Here is a 22,463-nt window from a genome sequence, read left to right on the forward strand (position 1 = left end):
TAAAATTATTTGATTCAATTTGATTCAATCGATTTTTTTCTCTTCAAAACCGAACTGAACCAAAATAACTAAAATTTTTATAATACAAAATCGAGCCAAATTATATTAAAAATTAAACCAAATTACCGAATTAAAAAAATTCAATTCGATTTATTCAATTTAAACCGAATAATGCCCACCTAGTAAACAGGCTATTTGTATTTGATGTTTGTAATTAGAAAACCATCTTGATTTGATTATGTGGTAAACTATTTGTAATTAGTAAGCTGTTCTGCCAAACTGATAATCGAACTAAACTTTTTTGAGTTAGATTTGATTTCCTCCATACTTGAACTCGGTTTGGTTCCATGATTTTTAATTTTCATTTTTTTATTAGATTGCTTAAATGCAATTCGAAATTGAACAGACCAATTACATACCCTGACCAACATGCTATTCAAATTATTTGGAAATTAGGCTACAGTTTTAATTATTCATATAAATATACTCATGTACCAAATACCCAATGTATTAAATATCTAGTCTAATCGTACCCAAAATGTTTAATTGATTAATTAATTTTAAGCAAACGCAAGAGCTATAAGGTTTGAACTTTTTATTTGAAAATATATCCACGAGAGAAACTAGCAAGGAATAATAAGTTAATAACCATCTTCAACAAATTACAACAAAGGGGTAAAAGTAAAAGAATTTTATTTCATCCCTCATTATGAAGGCCAACTATATGGGCATTTCACGAACTACCTTATCAAACTACCAAGTAATATGATTTGCTAGAAACTGATGCTTAAAGCTTTGCAGCAGCATATCCAGGCAGGTGGAACCGAGCAGGAAGCTTTAGATCTTCCCATTCTTCATCAACTACTTTCAAAAAGTACTGCTCAACCATATTATTACTGATGAGCTCCAATTTAGAAGGTTCCCACTGAATGACCAATGGAATTCAGAGAATTATGGAAAGAAAATAAGTCTACCTATAGAATCGTATTATTGTGAATTTCATGGTTGGTTACTGACCTAAGATGTAGGGATAAAGAAAAAGCCCATACCTTTGGGTTCTTATCTTTGTCCAACAGTATAGCTCTGCAACCCTGCATCAGAAAGTGAAGTGTGAAGAGTAATTCACAAAAAATATGGTTAATTTCAAAAATTTTAAAAAAAAAAAAAAGCCTTTGAGATTTGCCAAAAAATACACTTTTGATCCATGCTGCTTCAAAATTAGCATTTTTAATCACTGAGATTTGTTATGAGCTAGTAGTTTCAGAAAGTGAGGTTTATTTCAAAATTTTCAACTATATACCTTGATGATTTAAAAAATATTATAGTTCAGTCTCTAAAATTTATTTGTACTTTAGCCCCTGAACTATTATTTATGAAATTGCTAATTTTGAAATAGCCTGGACCAAAGTGTTATTTGAGGCAGACTTTAAGAGGGTTTTAGTAATTAATCCAAAAATAAAAGTAGATGATCTTTGGCTCAATACCTCAAAGAAATCTTTGCTAAGTTTTCCCTGCATTACATGGCAAACCATTCTATACTCACGAACAAGGCATTGACCGACACCTTGGAGCCTTCCTTCTCTGATCTGGAACCACGGAAGGGAAATCACTTTCAGTTTGCAAATAATAACACAGAAGCAGCAGCAGTTGAGCTCCTCAGTGACAATATTCAATTCCTGTATTTTATCTTTAAAATGGGAAAATAATTTATGGACCTCTTTATATAAGCTTCAATTATAACATGAATTTTTCTTGCCTAAACCTGGACAACAATGAATCCAAGATACAAGATATATAGTGGGGTCCATCTGTTAAATACCTAGGTTCTAAACGATTGTATCTTGGATTCATGATAGACTAGGTATAAGCAAGAATTTCCCTTTTAACATTTATTTAAATGGATACTTTTGGAATGACTCAAGCCTTGTATATTAAATCTTGTTGCACAATGTCCATATTCATGGATGGGTAATCACATGCCCAGATCAAGCAACAAAAGAAATTCACACAAAATTGAGCAGAAAAATAACATGCTGAAAAAAAATTTTAAAGGCGATGAAGAAGAGTGGGGAAATATGACAAATATGAGAAACGTTTTCAATTAGTTCCTATTAACACAGTCTAAACCTAAGATATCAACTTATTTATAATTTCGATTTGGTGAGTTTCTAGTGGGTCACTATCTCATTAGAAGTTTACAAAATACAAAGACTTGCTATTTGATTTAATTATAATATTTGCCGCTAGATCAAATCTTTTGTGTATCAACTTATTATCTCCCTTTCTGAGTCTGCTCCAAGTCTACTTGAAAAGATTCAAATTTTAAGAGCCTTAAGAGAGAGAATTTAAGGAACCGTTCACGGAGGCAACATGATTTGCATGAAACTTTTTGGTTATCTAAATTTAATACTTAAGGTATGTCAAAAACTACAACCTAGTCACTCTATTTTTAAGGAGAAACAAGTTAGTCCCCAATTATGCTTTTGTTAACAAAGCAGTCATTTTATTCAATTTACTGTTAGTCAACCATAAACTGAAGCAATCATAAACTGTTATAAGTATTAAAATTACATAGACTAAACTATTACAAAAAGAGAAATGTGATGAACTAAATTGTTACATTCATTAGTCCACTAATAAGGAATTTTTAACAAAAGGATTATTCTATTAACATAAACATACCTTGGAGACAAACTTGTCTCTCCTTGAAAATAGAACTAAGTTTTGGTTTTTGTCATACCTTAGGGGCTAACATGTAAATTACCGAAAATTTGTTAACGTTTACTGAGTAATTCAGGTATGGAGCCAAAGGTTAGACACATAGGTGCAGTAAATATAGTTTACACAATTTGAGGTGGTAGAATGCGGCATTAAAAATTTAAAAAGGAATAATGGAGATGGAAGTCAATAATATTGCATATAGCAGTTCAAATGGCCACGTATTAGGTGGTCATGAGTGTCACGTGGCTTTTTACTCGAACAAACTCATGGAACTTAGTCAAAGGTCAAAGTAGGCTCATCCAAATTAAAAGGTTGTAAGGTTTCTTATTTTGGAACTTGAGAACCTAAAAACTTAAAACATATTATATAACTTCAGGGTTTAACAAGCGGAAGTTATGAAACTTAAGAACTTGGCATGGACAAAAAAAAAATGTAAATTATATATTTGCGATTGGGTGTTCCCATATCTGTTAGTTATTGGGCGTTCTAAATATATAATAAAGTGTTCTTGAAATCTGTTGCTATTTCTAATCTTTCCCTTCTTTTATAAATCGAATAACTACAACTCTTTTCTTCAAAAGAAAAATTATAATTACTTCATTTTCTTTGACAGCCTGCATAACTACAGTTCCCTTCTCAAAGTCCAAGTGAAGATTGAAGACTACTCTCCATCTTTCAGTTGCATCATTCTTAGGAGCTTAAAATTGATCTGATAAAAATAAAAAAAAATAAAAAATAAAAAAAGAAAAAAGAGTTTATCAAAGTGATGCTACACTACTGGTTTGCAAAAATAACCAAAGCAACCTTGGTGGTCTTATGTGGTGGTGAAGTCAAAACAAGATGCAATCAAGGTTTTAGGAGATACAAACTATTACTGGTTAACATATCTTATTAAAATGATTCAATATAATTGTAAGCTGTCAAATAATTAATTTCCATTTTTATTTTGAGGAACAAGTGGTGAAAAATGCTTTAAAAGCCATGTTAAAGCACCTTACCAATCTAAGAGAAATCTTAAGACTTGTTGGAGAAGCCTTCTTCAGTGACTGAATAGTGGTAGTTATCCAAGCATCTGCCTTATTCATGGCCTCCCTCTCCTGCATAATATCTCATGAGGGGTAATCTCACAGTAAAAGTCATATTTATGACTCCACACAACATACCAAAGTGAAAAAAAAGGGGCATCAGCTAATGCCATAAGAAGCATTCATTGGAAGATTATGAAGAGGATTCTAAAACCTTTTTTCTCCAAATCAAATCAATCCAGATCAGCAACTTACAAGGGCAGATAAAATCTCTTCAACTGTTCTCCGAGAGAAGCATCTATCAATAACATCCAACCTGAAACCAAGTAAACACCAAAAATGAAGATCTGGGGAAAACACAGCTATGCTAGACTGGCAAGTCTGCATCACAGAAAAAAAAAATTAATTTTTTTAAACTAAGATATGTTTAATAACTCCGCCTAAATAGTTTGTGCTTAGCCGGTCCTAAACCCGGATAAAGGAGGAGGGTTGCGGTAGATGACAACCAGAGTAAAAATTTCGTCACACCTTATGATATGGATTCAAATGATATAAACGTTGGGGCGTCCTCTACTTACGACGCGCTACATCGGAGCCCGGGTGTAATGAAAAATATGCAAGGGTGTAGGGCGTTCACCGAAAGCGACGCGCCATCCCGACGCCCGGGTGTGGTGTTAAGTGAGCAAGGGTTCCCACATCATGGACAGGTGTGGGTAAAGAAGTTAGTCCATAGGACAGATAGTAGAACAGATAATGAAACAGAACACAAGATAGACATAGAAAACAATAGAAGATATCATAGAAGGAGACCAGGAACAGGATAGAAGGAGGATCAGGGTTGGTACTTGGAATGTTGGATCACTTACAGGAAAATCAATGGAGCTTATGGATATATTGGAAAGGAGAAGAGTGAATATTATTTGCATTTAGGAGACTAAATGGATAGGAGAGAAAAGCAAGGAAGTGGGTAATTCATGGTACAAACTGTGGTTTACCAGAAAGGAGAGAAACAAGAACGGAGTGGGCATAATCATAGACAGGACATTGAAAGGCACTGTAATAGCTGTGAAAAGAATAGGAGATAGAATTATACTAGTAAAACTAGTAATAGAAGGAGAAACAATAAATGTAGTTAGTGCTTATGCCCTACAAATAGGACTAGATAGTGAGAGTAAACAAAGGTTTTGGAAAGATATGGATGATTTAATGCCAAACATACCAAATGAAGAGAATGTTTTCATTAGTGGAGATTTGAATAGACATGTAGGAAGTGATAGGCAAGGTTATGAGAATGTTCATGGAGATTTTGATTTAGGCAGTCGAAATGAGGAGGGAAAAAGCATCCTGGATTTTGCTATGGCATACGACCTAATACTAGCAAATACCTACTTTATAAAAAGAGAGTCACATTTAGTGACTTTCAAAAGTGGGCAACATAGAAGCCAAATCGACTTCCTCTTAACCAGGAAGACAAATAAAGCTCTATGCAAGGATTGCAAGGTCATTCCAGGAGAGGCTTTAACAAGTCAACATCAGTTAGTGGTCTTGAATGTCAAGTTTAGAAACAATTCAAGTAAGGTCAGAAGAAATAGTATAGCTCGAACAAAATGGCGGGAGTTCAAAGGAGTAAAGCAAGTGAAGTTCAAAAATGAGCTTCTTGAGTCCAAAGTATGGAAGCTGGATATGGAGGCCAATGATATGTGAATACAGATAGCATCATAGATTAGAAAAGTAGCTAGAAAAGTATTTGGAGAGTCTAAAGGACATGGACCACCCTCAAAAGAGAGATGGTGGTGGAATGAGGAAATACAAAAGGCAGTGAAGAGAAAAAGGGAATAGTATAAGAAATTACCTAAATGTGATAATAATGAGGCATATGAACAGTACAATATAGCAAAGAAAGAGACAAAAAAGACACTTAGTCAAGCAAGAGCACAGGCCTTTGAAAAGCTATATGAGAAACTTGAAACTAAAAAAGGGGAAAAAGATATTTATAAATTAGCAAGGAGGAGAGAAAGGAAATGTCAAGATCTCAATTAAGTTAGGTGCATTAAGAATAAAGAAGGAAAAGTGTTGGTGAAAGATGACGACATTAAAGAAAGATGAAAAAATTATTTTAATGATCTCTTTAATAATAGTCAAAATGGTAATAGCGTAAATATAGGCTATAGAACAATATAAAAGAATGTGAATTATACTAGAAGGATTATATCTTTAGAAGTAAAGGAAGCACTTAAGAGAATGAAAGTGGGTAAAGCCTGTGGACTCAATGGAATACCAATTGAAGTGTGGAAGTGTTTGGGAGATATGGGAGTGGCATGATTAACTAAATTATTTAATAAGATTCTAAACTCAAAAAAAATACCTAATAAATGGAGGTGGAATATTTTAGTACCTATTTTTAAAACTAAGGGAGACATATAGAGTTGCTCAAATTATAGGAGAATTAAATTCATGAGCCATACTATGAAGTTGTGAGAGAGAGTTGTGGAGCATCGACTACATTATAATACTTCTATTTCTCTCAATCAATTTGGCTTCATACCCGGTCGTTCAACTATGGAAGCGATTTTTTTTATTAGAAGCTTGATGGAGAAATATAGAGATGTGAAGAAAGATCTACACATGGTTTTTATTGATTTGGAGAAGGCTTATGATAGTGTTCCAAGAGATGTCTTATGGAGTGTGTTAGAACAAAAGAGGGTATCTATTAGGTACATAAAAGTATTGAAAGATATGTATGAAGGAGCAACTACTATTGTGCGCACAGTGGGAGGGGACACGAGATTTTCCGATCTCAATTGGATTACACCAAGGATCAGCTATAAACCCTTACCTTGTTACATTAGTTTTAGATGAATTAACAAAACATATACAAGAGAGTATTCCTTGGTGCATAATGTTTACGGATGATATTGTTCTGATAGATGAGACGCAAGAAGGAGTCAACAGAAAGCTAGAGCTTTGGAGAAGTACTCTAGAGTCAAAGGGCTTTAAGTAGAACAAAGACAGAATACATGCATTGCAAGTTCAGTGAAGGCCAAATTAGTGATAGGGAAGAAGTTAGTTTGCATGGAGTGGTACTGTCCCAAAGTAATCACTTTAAATATCTTGGCTCAGTCCTTCAAGTAGATGCGGGATTTGAGGAGGATGTTAGTCATAGGATTAAAGCCAGATGGTTGAAGTGGAGACGTGCTACGAGAGTTTTATGTGATTGCAAGATTCCCAATAAGTTGAAAGGAAAATTTTACCACACAGCTATACGACTGGCTATGTTATATGGTAGTGAGTCGCATGCGTCTAAGATAAGAATTGCAGATATGAGAATGTTAAGGTGGATGAGTGGCCATACTAGACTAGATAAAGTCCGTAATGAGAGTATTAGAGAAAAGGTAGGAGTGGTGCCAATTGAGGATAAATTGAGAGAAGGGAGATTGAGGTGATTTGGTCATGTGAAGCGTAGACATACGGAGGCTCCAGTTAGACAAGTAGAGCACATTAGGCTAGAGGATAGAAAGAAAAAAAGAGATAGACCTAAATTGACTTGGAGGAGAGTAGTACAACAGGACCTAAAAGCATTACACATTTCTGAGGATTTAACCCAAAATCATTTAGAGTGGAGAAAGCGAATCCATATATCCGACCCCAAATTTTTTGGATAAAGGCTTAGTTGAGTTGAGTTGAGTTGAGTTGAGTTGAGTTGAGTTTAAGATGTGTTTAATTTGGCCTTTGTGCATCATGCTTTGAATTATTAGATGGGTCTTAAAAGAAACAAGAAAAAAGAACAGAAAATCTTTTGAATGAAATTTTCTTAAGAGAAATGAAAGAGTATGATAATTGCCGCCAAAAAAACGAAAATAGACGCCAACCATTTAACCAACCCAATTCTAAGGTCTTAGCTAGCAACAAAGAAAATTGCATGATACTATGGATCAGAATCATGGTTTTAAGCTGTTATGTACAAATTTTTTTAGCCTCCCATCAATATGACGACTGTTATTTAAAAGCAAAAAAAAAATGTATATATATATCTCTAACAGCCGTTACCATGACATGTGACAATTGTTATTTACTGTTAAAGTAATGGGAACAGTCCGTTGCCTCATTTATTTTATTTATTTATTTGTCTAGGTGGATGTAGCAGCTTTTCCTTATGCGTTGTTTCTAGTTGGGGAGTTTTAAGCTGCTATGTGCTACTTTCTCTCTCAAACTTTCATCTAAAATTTTCTATCTTTATTCAGATCTTCCACATCTTGTCTCTTGAGCTAAGATCATCAACTATCTTTCTAGTTCCACACATCCATATCTTGGTGGTAATAAGGTTAGTTCTTTACTATCTACATAGTTATTTTAGTTTCAAATTGATTAATACTAATGATGTGTAAGGATAATGGGTTTAATATAATTATTTGATGTATTATGCTTGTTCTTTAGTTGTGTATCTTAGTTTTACTTATATTTTCAAATATCTATTCATTTCATGATCTTTGCAAATTTTTCAAAAGAAATTTGAGTAGAAATAAGCTATATAGGCTTGTTTCTGTTACTCACGATTGTGATTTAAATCCAAGATCAGAATCTGAAAACATAAACATTATGTATAATATTCATGCAAGGCTAATTACTTAAAGCTTTGAGCAGTAACTCGACTAACTTGCACAAGCCCATCCAATGCAAGAATATAGATTATTGACAACTTAAGCAAAGGGAAAAAGAAATAAAGGTCCATACATGGACTACGTCAAAGCAAAGCATTCAGTCTTTCTTGTAAAAGACAGAACAGAACAAGAATTGTGAATGTTTAAGTTAAAAACTAACCGTAGACAGGCACTTTGCTCTTTCAAATATGGTTGCTGAGAGTATTTATCAATGATAGATGAAATAGTCACTGGATCACTTGAATCTTCTTTGTGTAATGCTTCTTCTAACAAAGACAACTTCTGCCAATCAAGTAAAACATATCTAAGAGAAGAAAAACCAATAACCAATACATCCATCTTTGTTCAACCATGGTTGTACTTCAACTTATCCTATAAATCCAAGAAATCTCAATTTTAATCTTAATATTTCATCAGGTATAACCCTATAAAAAGAACTCAGCTTAATTTCTAAATTTAGAAGATTCATGTCATCATAAGTAGATGTTTGGAATTTTAACAGCATTTACCATAGAGATTAAACCTATATCGATAACATTCACATGAGCAGCTCCTCTATTTCACAGAGAATAATGAAGTCAGAACATCAGATAGACTCGAATTTAGCCAGCTTGATATGTTATCATTATATTAATATTGATGTCAAGTACCTACATGGCAATAACATGTGCTCCAAACAGAAATAACTTTTAAACTTTTTCCCATGAACATAATTTTAAATATTCAATTGAAGGATATACCGCTGATGGGACAAAGTGAGTTGCAAGGCCAGACTCCAGCATTTCAGCACCATCCAATTTGGCACCTGTAAGTCCAACATACTCTCCTGCCAAAGAAAACAAATAATACTAAAATCTTACGTATGAATGAGATTCAAATCTACAGTCTTCCATCAATCAAGACAAAATGAATGCAACACTTTGCCGGCCATTATTGGTTAGTGGCTCAAAAATATGAAGGTAAACCAAAATCATTTGCACTCAACATCTGGCAATAAGTAAAACATACGACATGCTGGGGCTCAGAATTCAATAATGAATATAATAGGCCAAGGCCAAAAGAAAAAAAAAACCATGGAAATTGGCCAGTCTGAAAAAAGGAAGAAAATATTATCAATAGATTTGGTGCTTGAACTAGGATTTTTCTTGTTCATAAGGTTCAATTTTCCCTTTGGTTTCTATCGTCTTTCAGCACATGATGGATTCTTGTTAAAATTTGTAATTTTCTCTTCCCTTAGTTAACTAGTTTATAATTTGCAATTACCCTTAGTCATTATTGTTTTCTAAAACAAATCTTACTTCAGTTTTTTTTTTTTTTTTCCTTCCCTGCCACCACACCATATCTACATGGATCAAATTAAGGGAAACAATTACTGGCTTGAATGTTGCCATGAAAGCACAAAAAGGAGTGAACCAAAAACCCACAAACTAATTGAAGAAACTGGACTTCATCTTCATTTTCAAGAAATTTATATTTATAAATTCCAATTTATGTATCAAGTAGGGAAATGTTTAAGGATAATCAAGGATATAAGTGGCATTACCAAAGAATCGAGGAAGTCTTGACAAGAAATAAGAGGCACCTACATCAGGGAAGAGTCCTAGAGCTGTTTCAGGCATTGCAAAGACCTGCAAAACATCACATATAAAGAAATTTGCCAAAGGAAACTAGAAACACTAACTTCTAAGACAGTGATAGATGTGAAACATATAAATTTCAGCTTCGCTAAGGCTCATATGCATTAATATCATTGAATTAATAAGCAAAAGGTGTTTAGAAGTGCATTCTTATGATCAATAAATGAGCAAAAATATGCAAGTAACTTGTTGGGAATTCACCCACATAGAAAACATTAAGATCATAGCGACAAAAGTTCACTTCTAATAGGGGTAAGAGATGTTCTCTATTGCTTCAAACCTTTACTAGAGAGAGAAAACTACCGAATTCTCAGTTGCAACACGAAATCTTCCATGTATAGAAGCACCAGCACCACCTCCCATGACAATTCCATTAAGGATAGAAACCTTCAAGAGAATTAAAAAATGCATTTAGAAGTTATTGGAAATGTAGATATAAATGATAGAATGCGCTACCTGGGGTTTAGCATATGTTGCCATCACATAGTTTAAAATGTATTCCTTCGCAAAGAACTTGGCACCTAATTTCCAATCACCTGATGCATGCAATGGAAATAAAGTTCCTCAAATTCATAAAAAGTGTCATTCAACTTATAAAAGCATGAATTTGAAATGCCTGTTAAAAAGATGCAAATCAAATACACATTAAAACTGAAAGAATTTTAGATTTAAAATCTCTCAATCCAAATGGAACCTATGACATGAAAAATATTCCATCTAGAGCAAAGTTATGGATGATCAGTGTTTTCAATGTGAAAGATTAATATTTAATAATGACAACATACCAAAAAGTAGTATCAAAAGATTTACAAATATTGAATATTGATATAGAAAATGATTTCAAATAAAGCTGAATAGCAAAAAATGATCCATATAGCTAACCCCAACAAGTTTGGGATTAAGACTTAGTTGTTGTTTGTTGTTGACACTAGATAAAAGGGAAAGGAAAAAGTATCCATATCCATACCTTCACGAATATAACGAACCACAGCAGAAACATCACCACCTGCGCAAAATGCTCTTCCATTTCCCTACATGGACATAGCCAGTCATGTTTAACAAATTTATGTTACAACTAACACAGGGAAATGTAACTTAGCAATGTAAAAAGAGCTCCATAATCTGCAAATTCCAGGGAAAAGATGACACTGGATTTGATTTTAATATATGGATCTTCAAATTTAAAGATGAAATGATAAACCAGGACCTTAAGAACAAGCAACTTGACATTGGGATCCTCCTCATAAGCAATGAAAAGCTCCAGTAGGCGAGAAACCTAGAAGACAGTAACATGAATGGAGTTACAACACTACTCATTTGCATAACATGAATGGAAAATCAAAGAGGAAAAAAAAAGCTTAAAAAAGATTGAATTGAAGTTGAACAAATACCATTTGATTGGAAAGGGCATTCAACTGTCTAGGCCTGTTTAATATCAAAGTTCTTGCAGACAAGGTCTCTTCCACCAGAACCTGTTAGAAATAAATAATTAAAAAAAAAAAAAACCCAAATTCCTATTGAAATGAAAATTTTAGAATAAACAAATAAATTTAGAAGAAATCAATGAAATTTCATTTGAATGAATGAGTTTTTACTTCTATAGTAGTCAGAGCTAAAGTCTGAAGTTCAACTAAAAGGAAGCAATAAAATAACAAATTTCATTGGACCCAGAGATAGTTAATGGATATGGTAACACAATCTCGATAAATTCAATTTAATAATGATTCTTTTTCGAAATTTTCAAAGATAAAAAGAATTAAATTAAATTAAACTATACCTCACCTTGAATATCTGTGAGTGTTAGAAAAAAGCAAAGGTTTTCTCATTTGTAGCTCTCAAATTAATGATAGATATAATCGAAATCAAATAAAAGTAACCAAAAATGAAAGCAAGAAGGCTGAGGAAGAACAGACCTGATCATCCTGGGCTTTGACTGAGGCCGAGGTACAAGAAGCCATTGATTTTCAGCTTCGATATTATCAGGCAAGCATAATATAACAAAGGAACGGAGGCTCCTGTCCTCGGCTGGGTTTCTATTTGCACTTTGGAATTTGATTGGTCTTGCTTTTGTGCATTTAAGGTCTTTCTCATGGCGAATAAAAATATAACTTGCATCTCTATTTAATTACAATAGAAAGAAGGTGGTAAAAAAAAAAAAAAAAAAAAGATAAATATGATAAATAAGAATAAAATTAAAAAATAATTAATATTTTATAAATAAAGTGAGAAAAAAAAATTTTAAAATATCATTTAAAATGAGGTAAAGGGCGTACTCCACAAACATTCACTTTGTTCCATTTTCATATAATTTGAAAAGTAAAATTTTTTGAAGGATAAAAAAAATTAACTGTAATTACAGTAAACCAAAAGGAAAGGAAAGTAAAAAAATTTATTTATTTATTTTTTATATTTAAGAGAGAAAATTATTATATTTTTATTTTTAAAAAATTATATTGAATAATATGATATAATATGATATAATTTTATAGTTAATTGTATAATAAATTATTTATAATATAATATTATAGGTAAATAATTTTTTATTCAATATAATTACTTACAATATAATTTTTATTTATAATAAAGTTATACTAGTTTGAATAATAATTTATAGAAATTAAAATAAAATAGTTTATTACATTAAAAATTAAAATAAATTAAATTAAAAATTATTTTCTCAAATAACATGTGAGGACATAAAAGAGAAAATAAAAAAAAAATTAATATTTATTTCCTCTCTTTTCATGAGATAAAAATAAAATGACTAAAAAAAGGTTCTTTTAGTAATTTTCATATAGATTTCTTTCATTCTCCTTCTCGTTATAAGATAAGAGAATTGAAATTATAATTTTTCTTTTTTTTAATAAAATAAGGGTAATGACTTTATATATATATATATATATATATATATATATATATATATATATATATATATATATATATATATATATATATATATATATATATATATATATTAGCCCACAATTCAATCTAATGATCGTAGAATTAGTTTTCATGCGACGAATCCCTATATCTATATATTAAAGCTAAGCCTACAAAATTCCTTTACCATTGTGTGCCACTTATATTAATAAAAGATTTAAAAAATCATCATATGGCAAAAAATTACTTTTTTCAATTTTTTTTTTACATTTTATATATAAAAATTATCTTATCATGTTAAATATCAACTTCTTATTTAAATGTTTTCAAACTTCAATTACTAAATCTTATCTTATAAAAAAATAATAATTATCTAAATTTCTTTTTACAATATCTTTTGAAAATTTTAAAATTTTTAAGGTTACAATTTCAAGTATTATAAAATTATGTTTAGAAAATATTTTTTTAGATAAATTTTCAATTACATTTAAAAAAATGATGATTTTTTTTAAAAGAATTATATATATATATATATATATATATATATATATATATATATATATAGAATTATTCACTAGAAAATTATTTATAAAATGTAAACATATATTTTATAAATATTTCTTATTTATAAAGTCTAATGATACTTTAAAACTTATCACGTTATAATTTTTTAAATTTTATATATAATTTTTTATTGAATATATATATATATATATATATATATATATATATATAATTTTTTTAACGTGCAATGCATATTACTATTTTTATTATTAATTTAATTTTTTATATAAGTTTTTGTTATCTTTTTATATTATTATTATTATTATTATTATTATTATTTAAATTAAAATTTTAATTTTAATTTTTTTAACTAATTATATGCATAAAAATATTTATTAATTTAAAATCATTATATTTATAAAAATTATATATGTGCTTATATAGGATAGCAACAACATAATTATAAGCTTAAATGTAATATAATAAAAAAAGATATAATAATAAATTTTAAAAATATAAATGGGTGAAGATGTTAAAAATTAAAATAAATTAATAAAAATTACAAGTTAACTCAATAAATTCAATTTATTCAAATTTTGTTATTTTACATTTTTTTAAATGTGTTTGATTTACTATATTATTTTTTTTAAATTTAAAATAATATTAATTTATATAATGAAGTTGTAAAATAAAAATTATTTATAAAATTAGAAAATAGGATGATTTTAAAATGTATTTTGTAGTTTAGAGTTGTAAAATAAAAATTATTTATAAAATTAGAAAATAGGATGATTTTAAAATGTATTTTGTAGTTTAGTGAACCATTATTATAAAATTTTCATTTTCTTTGTATTGATATATTGAAGTTTTATATTATTATATTATTTAATAGAAATAATTTTGAAATATATTTAATATATTATTTAATATATTTAATAATTATTTTTATTTTTTTAAAATTATAGGTTATACTATATATGTTATAAATACATTATTGATTAAAATATAAATATAAATTTAATAATACATTTTTAATTAATTCATATTAATTATATAATTAATAATCTTAAGCAGTCAAAAAAAAATTTTCTAATCCTTTTCATATTTTTTTTCTCATTTTTATTATTGTAAAATCTAAAACATAATAATTTAAAATTAATATTGAGATTAGCATGTTTTTTCACATTAATATATACAAAAATATAATTAGATTTTTTTATAACTTTTTGGTCAAAATTAAAAAACTATTTAAGATTATTAATAAATTAAAAATAAAAAATATGTGCATGGATATGAGGATATTAACAAATTAAAATTAGTCTACATTTAAATTAAATTGACTTTAAAAATTAAAATTTCATATAATTATGTGTAAAATATATTTTTTTTATGTAAAAATGATAATAATTATCATAAATATTATAGGATGCATCAATATTAAATATAAAAAAAAATAAAAATTAATCTATTTTAGCATATATAAATATATTAAATTTGTAAGGATATTAGTTTTATTTAGTATTGACAATAATAACAAAATCATAGTGATTTACATACAATTACCTATAAAAAAAATAATATCTGTGACGTACAAAAGCTCAAAAATTTAATTAAAATTTTGATTAGATTAAAAATGATAAATTATTTTCTAATAAACTATATTTAAAATCTAAAAATTTTAGTAATAGTATTTCAAAAATTTTCATGACATTTTTTTTCTATTTTGTTTATATTTTATTGATATATGAATATGTCAACTAATTTAAAAAATAATAACTTATTTATTTATCAACAATTTAAATAAAATTATAATTAATTAAAAATTTTATCATAATAAAACTTTATAATATTATTATAAAAATAAAAATATAAAAAATACATAATAAATTATATTATAAAAATAAAATAATAAATAAATTATCTAACACACAAATAAAATGACTAGTGTAATTAATACAGTTTAAAATAATAAATTTTATTTAGTCTTTTTTTAATATATCTTTTACTTATATTATTTAATTAAAAATTAAATAATTCATTTTATTAAATTATTTTTGAAATTATTGAATTTTATTTTTTTAATAAATATTAAATAAAAAGGTTTTAGTTAACAAATAAATAAATTGCTATTCGAAAAAAGAAAGTGGCTTACAATGACAGATGAAATAGAAAAATGACCTTATATTTTTAGAAGGAGAGAATAATATAATATTACTTTATCTTTTCTCTTCAATTTCTTAATATTATAAATTTTAGATTTTGAATAATTATTTTATTTCTCCAAAAAAAAATATTATATTTAAACTTTCAATTAAAGAAAATTATATTTTATTTTAAATTTTCTATGTAACTGATACAAAATTGATACAAAATATTGAAAGTATTTTACTAAATTGAAGCAAAATAGAGACAATTTTACCGATTAATTAAAATAAATTAATTTAATTAAAAATATAAAATTATGATTTTAATAATTATACAGTTTTTTGGATTTAATTAAATTAAGAATCTAATTTAATTTTTATTTTAAAAAATAAAAATCGATTGAAACTACAGTAAGTTGAAAATATACTACACTATTTTAAATTTTATATCAATATTGTTGTTTCTGCTAAATTTCATTTATGTTATAATATAGATTTTTTAATATACAAAATAAAATTAATTTCATCTATTTTAATTTTTACAAATAAATTAATATATATAGGTTGATTTATTTAATTATTAAGTATAAATAATTTAAATAAAAAAATAAATTTAAAAATCATCCAAATTGTCTTTCTTTTTTTTTTTTTTTAAGATCATCCAAACCGTCTGCCCTAAACTTTTTCTTTTTCTTTTCAAAGAAAACTGCACTAAACTCAAACTAGCCCACCCCTATCTATTCCGTTTCCCAACCGCATCAACTTCACTTTGACTAGAATTGCTCGTTCTTCTTATCAAGTATGGTATTCTTATTTCTTCCTCCTCCTTCCAAATTTCATTCAATTCCCTACCATTGGGTTGCTTAATTTCTGATTATAAGTAACAATTAAACAAAAGCCAATTGGGTATGTAATAGATTGATAGATTTTGATAGAAAATGATGGAAATATGGTTTTTTTAGGCTGCATATCTTAACAAAAGCAATTGCTTTTCTTGTACAATAATACCCTTTTCCTTGAAGAATGGTTGACGACCAATAGTGGAAGTACTTCTAGCAGTACCAGTATCACCACAAGCTACTCTTCTTCTTCGTCTGCTCAGGCCATCATTCAAGCATGGTCTGAGCTCAGAGACTCTCTTTAACATCAATCACTCCTACCCAATCATCTTCAAGCTCTCAAAATCCTTTTGCACTCTCAAACTTCCCTTCATGTTGTTGACTCCCAAGCCAAGCTTCTCCTTTCCATTTTATCATCTCAGAATCTCTTACTTCTTGTTGAAGCACATCCTTTGTTGCTAAGGCTTTTTTATATCTGGGTTAGGAAATCCTTCAGACCCTCTTCAATACTTGTTGATTCAGCGGTAAAGGTATTAATTAAGGTTTTAGATAGCAACTTTGGTGCTACGAAAAGCCTTGAGTTATTTGCTGAAGGCGTTCTCCTTTTGGATGCTTTTGCCTTTATACCTTCTGCATCAGAATCCTCTAAGACAGTTTGCTTAGAGTTGCTTTGTAAACTGTTGGATAAAAAGTACAAGCTTATTAGCTCATTTCATGAACTTATTCCAAATGTTCTTGCGGGGATTAGATATGCTTTATGTTCTTCTATGAATGCTTATTACATTAGGATTTTGGATGCACCATTGGGAATTTGGGGGAAGGACGATGGGCCACAAGGTAATGTTTCTCTTGGGCTCATGATTTTGCATTTGTTTGATTGGATTATGTTTGGGTTCATCAAATCACATTTTAATGAGAAATTGCAAAAGTTCTGTGAAGAGATTTTAGAGACTCTAAATCCAAAATATGTTCCTTTTGCTCTAGTCATAGCCACAGTTGGTGCTCTAAGAGCTTTGAATAGATCAATATCAAGTGGCCATGAGCTACAGATTATTTTGTGATTAAGGATTTCTGCAGAAAATCGAATAGAATTTGTGGTGTAGGATTTGATTACTAGCACAGGAGGCTTTTCTGGTATAGGAAATGATTGCAAAACTAGCTTTTTGCTACAATACATTTCATTAGCTTTGGCTCAATGTGGATCAGTGTCTTCTTGAGCTCCTATGCTTATATCCCTTGCTTCAGCATTGCTAGTGGAACTATTTCCCTTGCAGCGTTTATATACAAGAATTCTTGAGTTAGCACATGGCAGTTCTTCTAAATTGAATCCTGATGAGGTAAAAGAACATCTGGATAGTGTTCCTTTTAAGGAAGCAGGGGCCATAAATGGTGTTTTTCTGCAATCAATATGTCTCTATAGATGAAAAGAACAAAGTGAGTGGAAAATATGATATGGCATTTCTGCCAAGATCTAAACTTGGGGCATCGACAGGTGGCCTTGGTTCTTTGCGGCAAAGAGGATTAGTTACTTGGGGATATTGAGAAAATTGTTGAGTCTGCTTCTCTTATGGTTGTAGTTTTTGCATTGGCTGTTACTAAGCATAAGCTAAATCCAAAATTCTCCACTGAAGCTCCGATGGCGACATCCATTTCAATTCTAGTTTCATTCTCATGTGTAGAGTGTTTTCGCCAAATGCGTTTGCCAGATTATGTGGAAACAATACGAAGCATGGTTGTGAGTGTACAGGAGAATGAGACTACATGTAGCTCATTTGTAGAATCTATGCCCATTTGTACTGATTTGACAAATCCTCAAGGTATCCTGGTGTATTTTGTCATTTCATTCCACAAGTGTTGTGTTAGGCCACATAATAAGTTGGTTCTTGTGTTTTATTATTGTGGAATTGCTGCTTGTTCATAAAATTTCAAATGTTATATTGTAGAACTGTTAGTAGTATGCCTAGAACATATCATTTAGTATGTATCTTGTACATGTTTTATTAATAAAAAAAAACGCAATTTCACTTTTCCATTTACATAATATATTTCTGTGTAATAGAAAAGATCCATTGATATTTTGTTAGAAATTCTTTTTTTAAGTTGTTAAGAATATGAGTGACAGTATTTCTAATACAAAGTATCATAAATTGGTTCACAATCGAGGATACTTCACAATAAAGACATGATTTATCCAGAAAGATTGTAATAATGTTTGTTCCCAAGTTATTTATATGAGATGTAAATAAGATGGAATGGTGAGTCTCATGCCATATAACAAACATGATAGGCACTTATGCATGATAAGTAGGCCGAACCAGTGACACTTATGACAAGCACATGGAGTTTACTCTTGTCAATGCATTGTCATAAATCATATCAGTGCATATAATCTTTAAACCTGAGATAGCATAGTTATCTTATATATAAGTGGTTTGAGTTTGATACTACTTTCATACTTGTACTGTGTATGGGTATATAAGCATGTGTTGGCTCCTACCAGTTATATATGGAGATAGGTGTTGATCAAGATGGAATCTATTACCCTAAGTAAATAGAGGTAAAATCCTATGTTCATTTAATTGTTCTTGATGTTTCAAGTTCCTGGCCAAGGCAGACAGATTTAATCAAAAAAGAGTTTCTAATGAGAAAATCTTTTTAATCAAGAACTGGAATTAAAAGATAACATAATATTCATAGCAAATGGGGTTTGACATAAACCATGACTCCAACTCTAATTGGGATTTTATAACAGAGAGATTCTAGTGCATGGTAACATATGATTATAGGTTCATTTAAGGTATTCCTTATTACTGATTGGGTGGCCATGGCATGCTATGCTAGGTGTTAACCATGGTCTATGAGGTGCCTAAAATGATTTAGAGAAAATTATTTATGGTAAGAAAAAGTTCTGATGATATTAAGAGTTGATATCATATCTCATTGCCAATTAGTGATGAGCTTAGTGAGTCACACACATACACAAGTAATCACTAAGTTAAATGTGATTTAATTAATTAGTTAAAGAGTTTAATTGATTAATTAAATAGGTTTGGTTTGCGATTAGATTGCAAAGTCCCTAGCATGACTTAAAACCAAATATAGGTTATTGGATGTATAATATAAGTTAAATTTATATTTAAAGTGTTTAAATATGAATTTAATTATGAGAAATTAATTAATAGAGATTAATTAATTAATTTATATTTGATATAAATTGATTAGAAAAGGAGAAATAATTATTTTGGGTTGAGAACTCAAAATTACAATACAAGGATAATTTGGTTATTTCATAGGGTGACATGTGGCACCATGAGATGGTGACACATGGCATCATGGATTGTCATTTGTCTTCTTATCATGCAAGATGATCAAAGTCAAGATTAAGTTTAGCTTTGACACTTGGCTTTATGTGATTAGGTCAATTAAAATTAAGATGCAATCAGATGATGATATGTGGCAAGGGTTTTAAGTGATGACCTAATTATATAAATTGATGTTATGAGAAAATAAAAATCAGTCACTCTTCTTATTTTCTCTCAAGTGTGCCGCCACCCATAGCTCTCTATCCTCTCTTCATCTTCTCTCATCAATTCAAAGAGAATGATCTAAGTTCCTTTGAATTAAAATTGCTAGAAATTGTTTCTAGTGTCCTGTATACATCTACAACCTCTCTAAAGGCAAATCCCTAATTTCTAATTGGTTGGCAAGGCTTGAGAACCTGGTTTAGGGGCTGTCCATTAGTGATCTTGGTGTGGACAAGTTAGAGGGACAACTCTTGGGGTCCTAGGTGCTTCACAAAGGTACCAGTTACATCTACAGTGCATGAAAAGGTTAGTGCACATATTATTCTTTTAATCTAGGGTTCTAAAGAATTAATTTGTTAATTCAAAAATATAAAATGGAAAATGTAGATCCTAATACATATTAAAAGTGTTTTAATATGCAATTGAACATTGAAATCAACTAGGCACATAATAAATGTTGCATGATGCATGAGACCCTAAAAAAAATTTTTGAATTCAATGTTTTAATCTAATAATTTTCATGCTTTCGCTCCTTCAAGAATTACTGAAGAAAGTGGAATACAGATGGTTCAATGATTAAGTGCAAACCGCCTGTATTTTGTTTTACTTCTGGGTTATTCCAACATGTATTGAACGATTGCCTGGTCCAACATTTAATAGGGTGGTAGCTCCAACTATGTTCCTATATCCTAATATTCTTTTTAAACAATTAATTAGGTTTACTGAGAAGCTCATTTCTTATATGGTATTTGTGGATTTTGGTTCTTTATTATAAGTGTAATCAGATATATGGGACATCCAACTAGAAAAGTAGCTCAAGCCTCCCATTCTATATTTGTGGCATTTATACCTTCAGGGAAGTATTCTAATGAGAATGAAAGAGCATTATTGAAGGAGCAACTAGCTTTCTATTACCTACAGAGATCTTTAGCAGTATCTACGCGACTACAAGCAATATTTATTGAATTTAGCACATTATCATTTAAGTATAGGTGCTGACTTTGTGCTTTTGTATGAATGCAGGGATATCTTGGTATTACTTCTTTTAATGGTATGGCTTCGGGAGTTGCAACATTGGTTTGAAATCTTTTTACTAGAAGTCCAGCCATATTTTATTGTATCCACAATCTTCTTGAAAAGGCGAACATTCTCTGCAGTGATGTTTCCACTAAGGATACTAATATGTGGAAAAACTGGCAGGGAGACTCAGAACCTTGTAAGAAAATCTTGGAGTTGTTATTACGGCTTATTTCGTTAGTTGATATACAAATAAGTACTTCTTTGTTAAACTTTCCATTTTATTTCATTTTTTTGTCTCCATAGTGATATATTAGAAGTAGTGAAAACGGACTTAGTGGCCCTAGATTTCTAGAGATGTAGCCCAAAATGGGGAGGAATGGAGGAATTGTATCCACATGGTCAACTCCATCTAGCTTGGGATTAAGGCACAGTTGAGTTGGGTTTTCTAGCCTCTAATTGAAAGTTGGTTTTATAGTATAACTTGATTAGAATTGATTTGTGTGCCACTCAAAATCAATATAAAATTTTAGGATGCTCAATGTGAATGCATGCTTGGGTTTGTACCAAACATTACAATTTTTAAGGATGGCTGAAACACATAAATTTAGGAATAAATTTATGAGGCAAGGCTATACCATAACATACTCCTCTTTGGATATGAACTATATTAGCATTTGTTTGTTTTCCAGGTATTATCAAACAAAAATGAAGTTGTCGACACAGTTGATCATCCAGTTACCTAAGGATGGCCAGAATGTTGTCCTCAATGAGTTATATAATTAGGTTGCTGAATTTGATGATGTTACACGAAAGCCAACATTAGTTTCATGGGTGCAGTCATTATCTTACCTTTGTTCTGGAACAATAAGTACAGCCTTTGAAGGCAATAAAAGTGAAGAAAGTTTTGCTTTGTCTATTCCAGATCCATCAAACTAGGACAGGATAAAAGCACAGCTCTAAGTTGTTGAGGTGCACATTTTGTATTACCTTCCTTGTGAATTTTATTTTTATAACTTGACATCTTGTGGCTGATGCTGCCTTGCTGGTAAACTTAACTTGAGAATAATCTTAGGGAGTGATCATAAAATGAAAACATTCACATGAAATTGGTCTTTGCCTCTATTTATTATTTATCTCAGTAATCCAATTAATAGGACAATGTAACTGTTAACTCTCATTCTTCTTGGTGTAAGAACTAATAGAGAAAAGAAAATTAATTCTTTTTCCTGTGTGACTGCTTTCCTGTCTACATTCACATCATTGCTGGCAATTATTAATGTCTATATTTCTTTGAACAACATTTAAAAGTTCATAGTATTGGTTCACTAATTAGCATTTCACCCACTAACCCTTAACCAAAGTGTTTGGTAAGATACTATTTGATTTGAAAAACAACAGTTAACAAGGAACTTTTAGTTCATATTTCCATGAAAAGCTAAAAGTTGGAATATTATCCATTTTTGGGCATTTAGCTGATGGGAGCTTTTAGAGAGCTTTTGATTTATGTC

At 29.9% G+C, this 22,463-nt stretch overlaps 1 protein-coding gene and 1 pseudogene across 1 annotated transcript; one reads left to right on the top strand and one right to left on the bottom strand.

The window, feature by feature from the left end:
• Window positions 1-575: 575 nt before the first annotated feature.
• LOC110667280 (3-hydroxyisobutyryl-CoA hydrolase 1) lies at window positions 576-12,150 on the bottom strand. The gene is made up of 14 exons (XM_021828077.2): window positions 11,955-12,150; window positions 11,433-11,513; window positions 11,249-11,317; window positions 11,009-11,072; window positions 10,498-10,577; window positions 10,345-10,428; window positions 9,948-10,032; window positions 9,145-9,230; window positions 8,565-8,686; window positions 4,002-4,062; window positions 3,720-3,818; window positions 1,485-1,586; window positions 1,050-1,091; window positions 576-925 (listed from the first exon to the last, which is right to left on the bottom strand). Exons 1-14 carry the CDS (start codon window positions 11,997-11,999, stop codon window positions 788-790), a joined length of 1,158 nt encoding a protein of 385 aa, XP_021683769.2. The 5' UTR covers window positions 12,000-12,150; the 3' UTR covers window positions 576-787.
• Window positions 12,151-16,510: 4,360 nt separating this feature from the next.
• LOC110667309 (uncharacterized) lies at window positions 16,511-21,891 on the top strand (annotated as a pseudogene).
• Window positions 21,892-22,463: the final 572 nt, after the last annotated feature.

This window comes from Hevea brasiliensis, chromosome 14, assembly GCF_030052815.1.
Source record: "Hevea brasiliensis isolate MT/VB/25A 57/8 chromosome 14, ASM3005281v1, whole genome shotgun sequence".
NCBI classification, from domain to species: Eukaryota; Viridiplantae; Streptophyta; class Magnoliopsida; order Malpighiales; family Euphorbiaceae; genus Hevea; species Hevea brasiliensis.

Bases quoted from the DNA above. Each gene is read 5' to 3' on its own strand.
- LOC110667280 (XM_021828077.2), bottom strand. From the start codon at position 11,999: ATGGCTTCTTGTACCTCGGCCTCAGTCAAAGCCCAGGATGATCAG. The intron at 11,318-11,432 runs GTATTTGTTCAA...ACTGTCTTCTAG, and splicing joins ATGCCCTTTCCAATCAAATG to GTTTCTCGCCTACTGGAGCT. The intron at 10,033-10,344 runs GTAGTTTTCTCT...GATGTTTTGCAG, and splicing joins GTGTTGCAACTGAGAATTCG to GTCTTTGCAATGCCTGAAAC.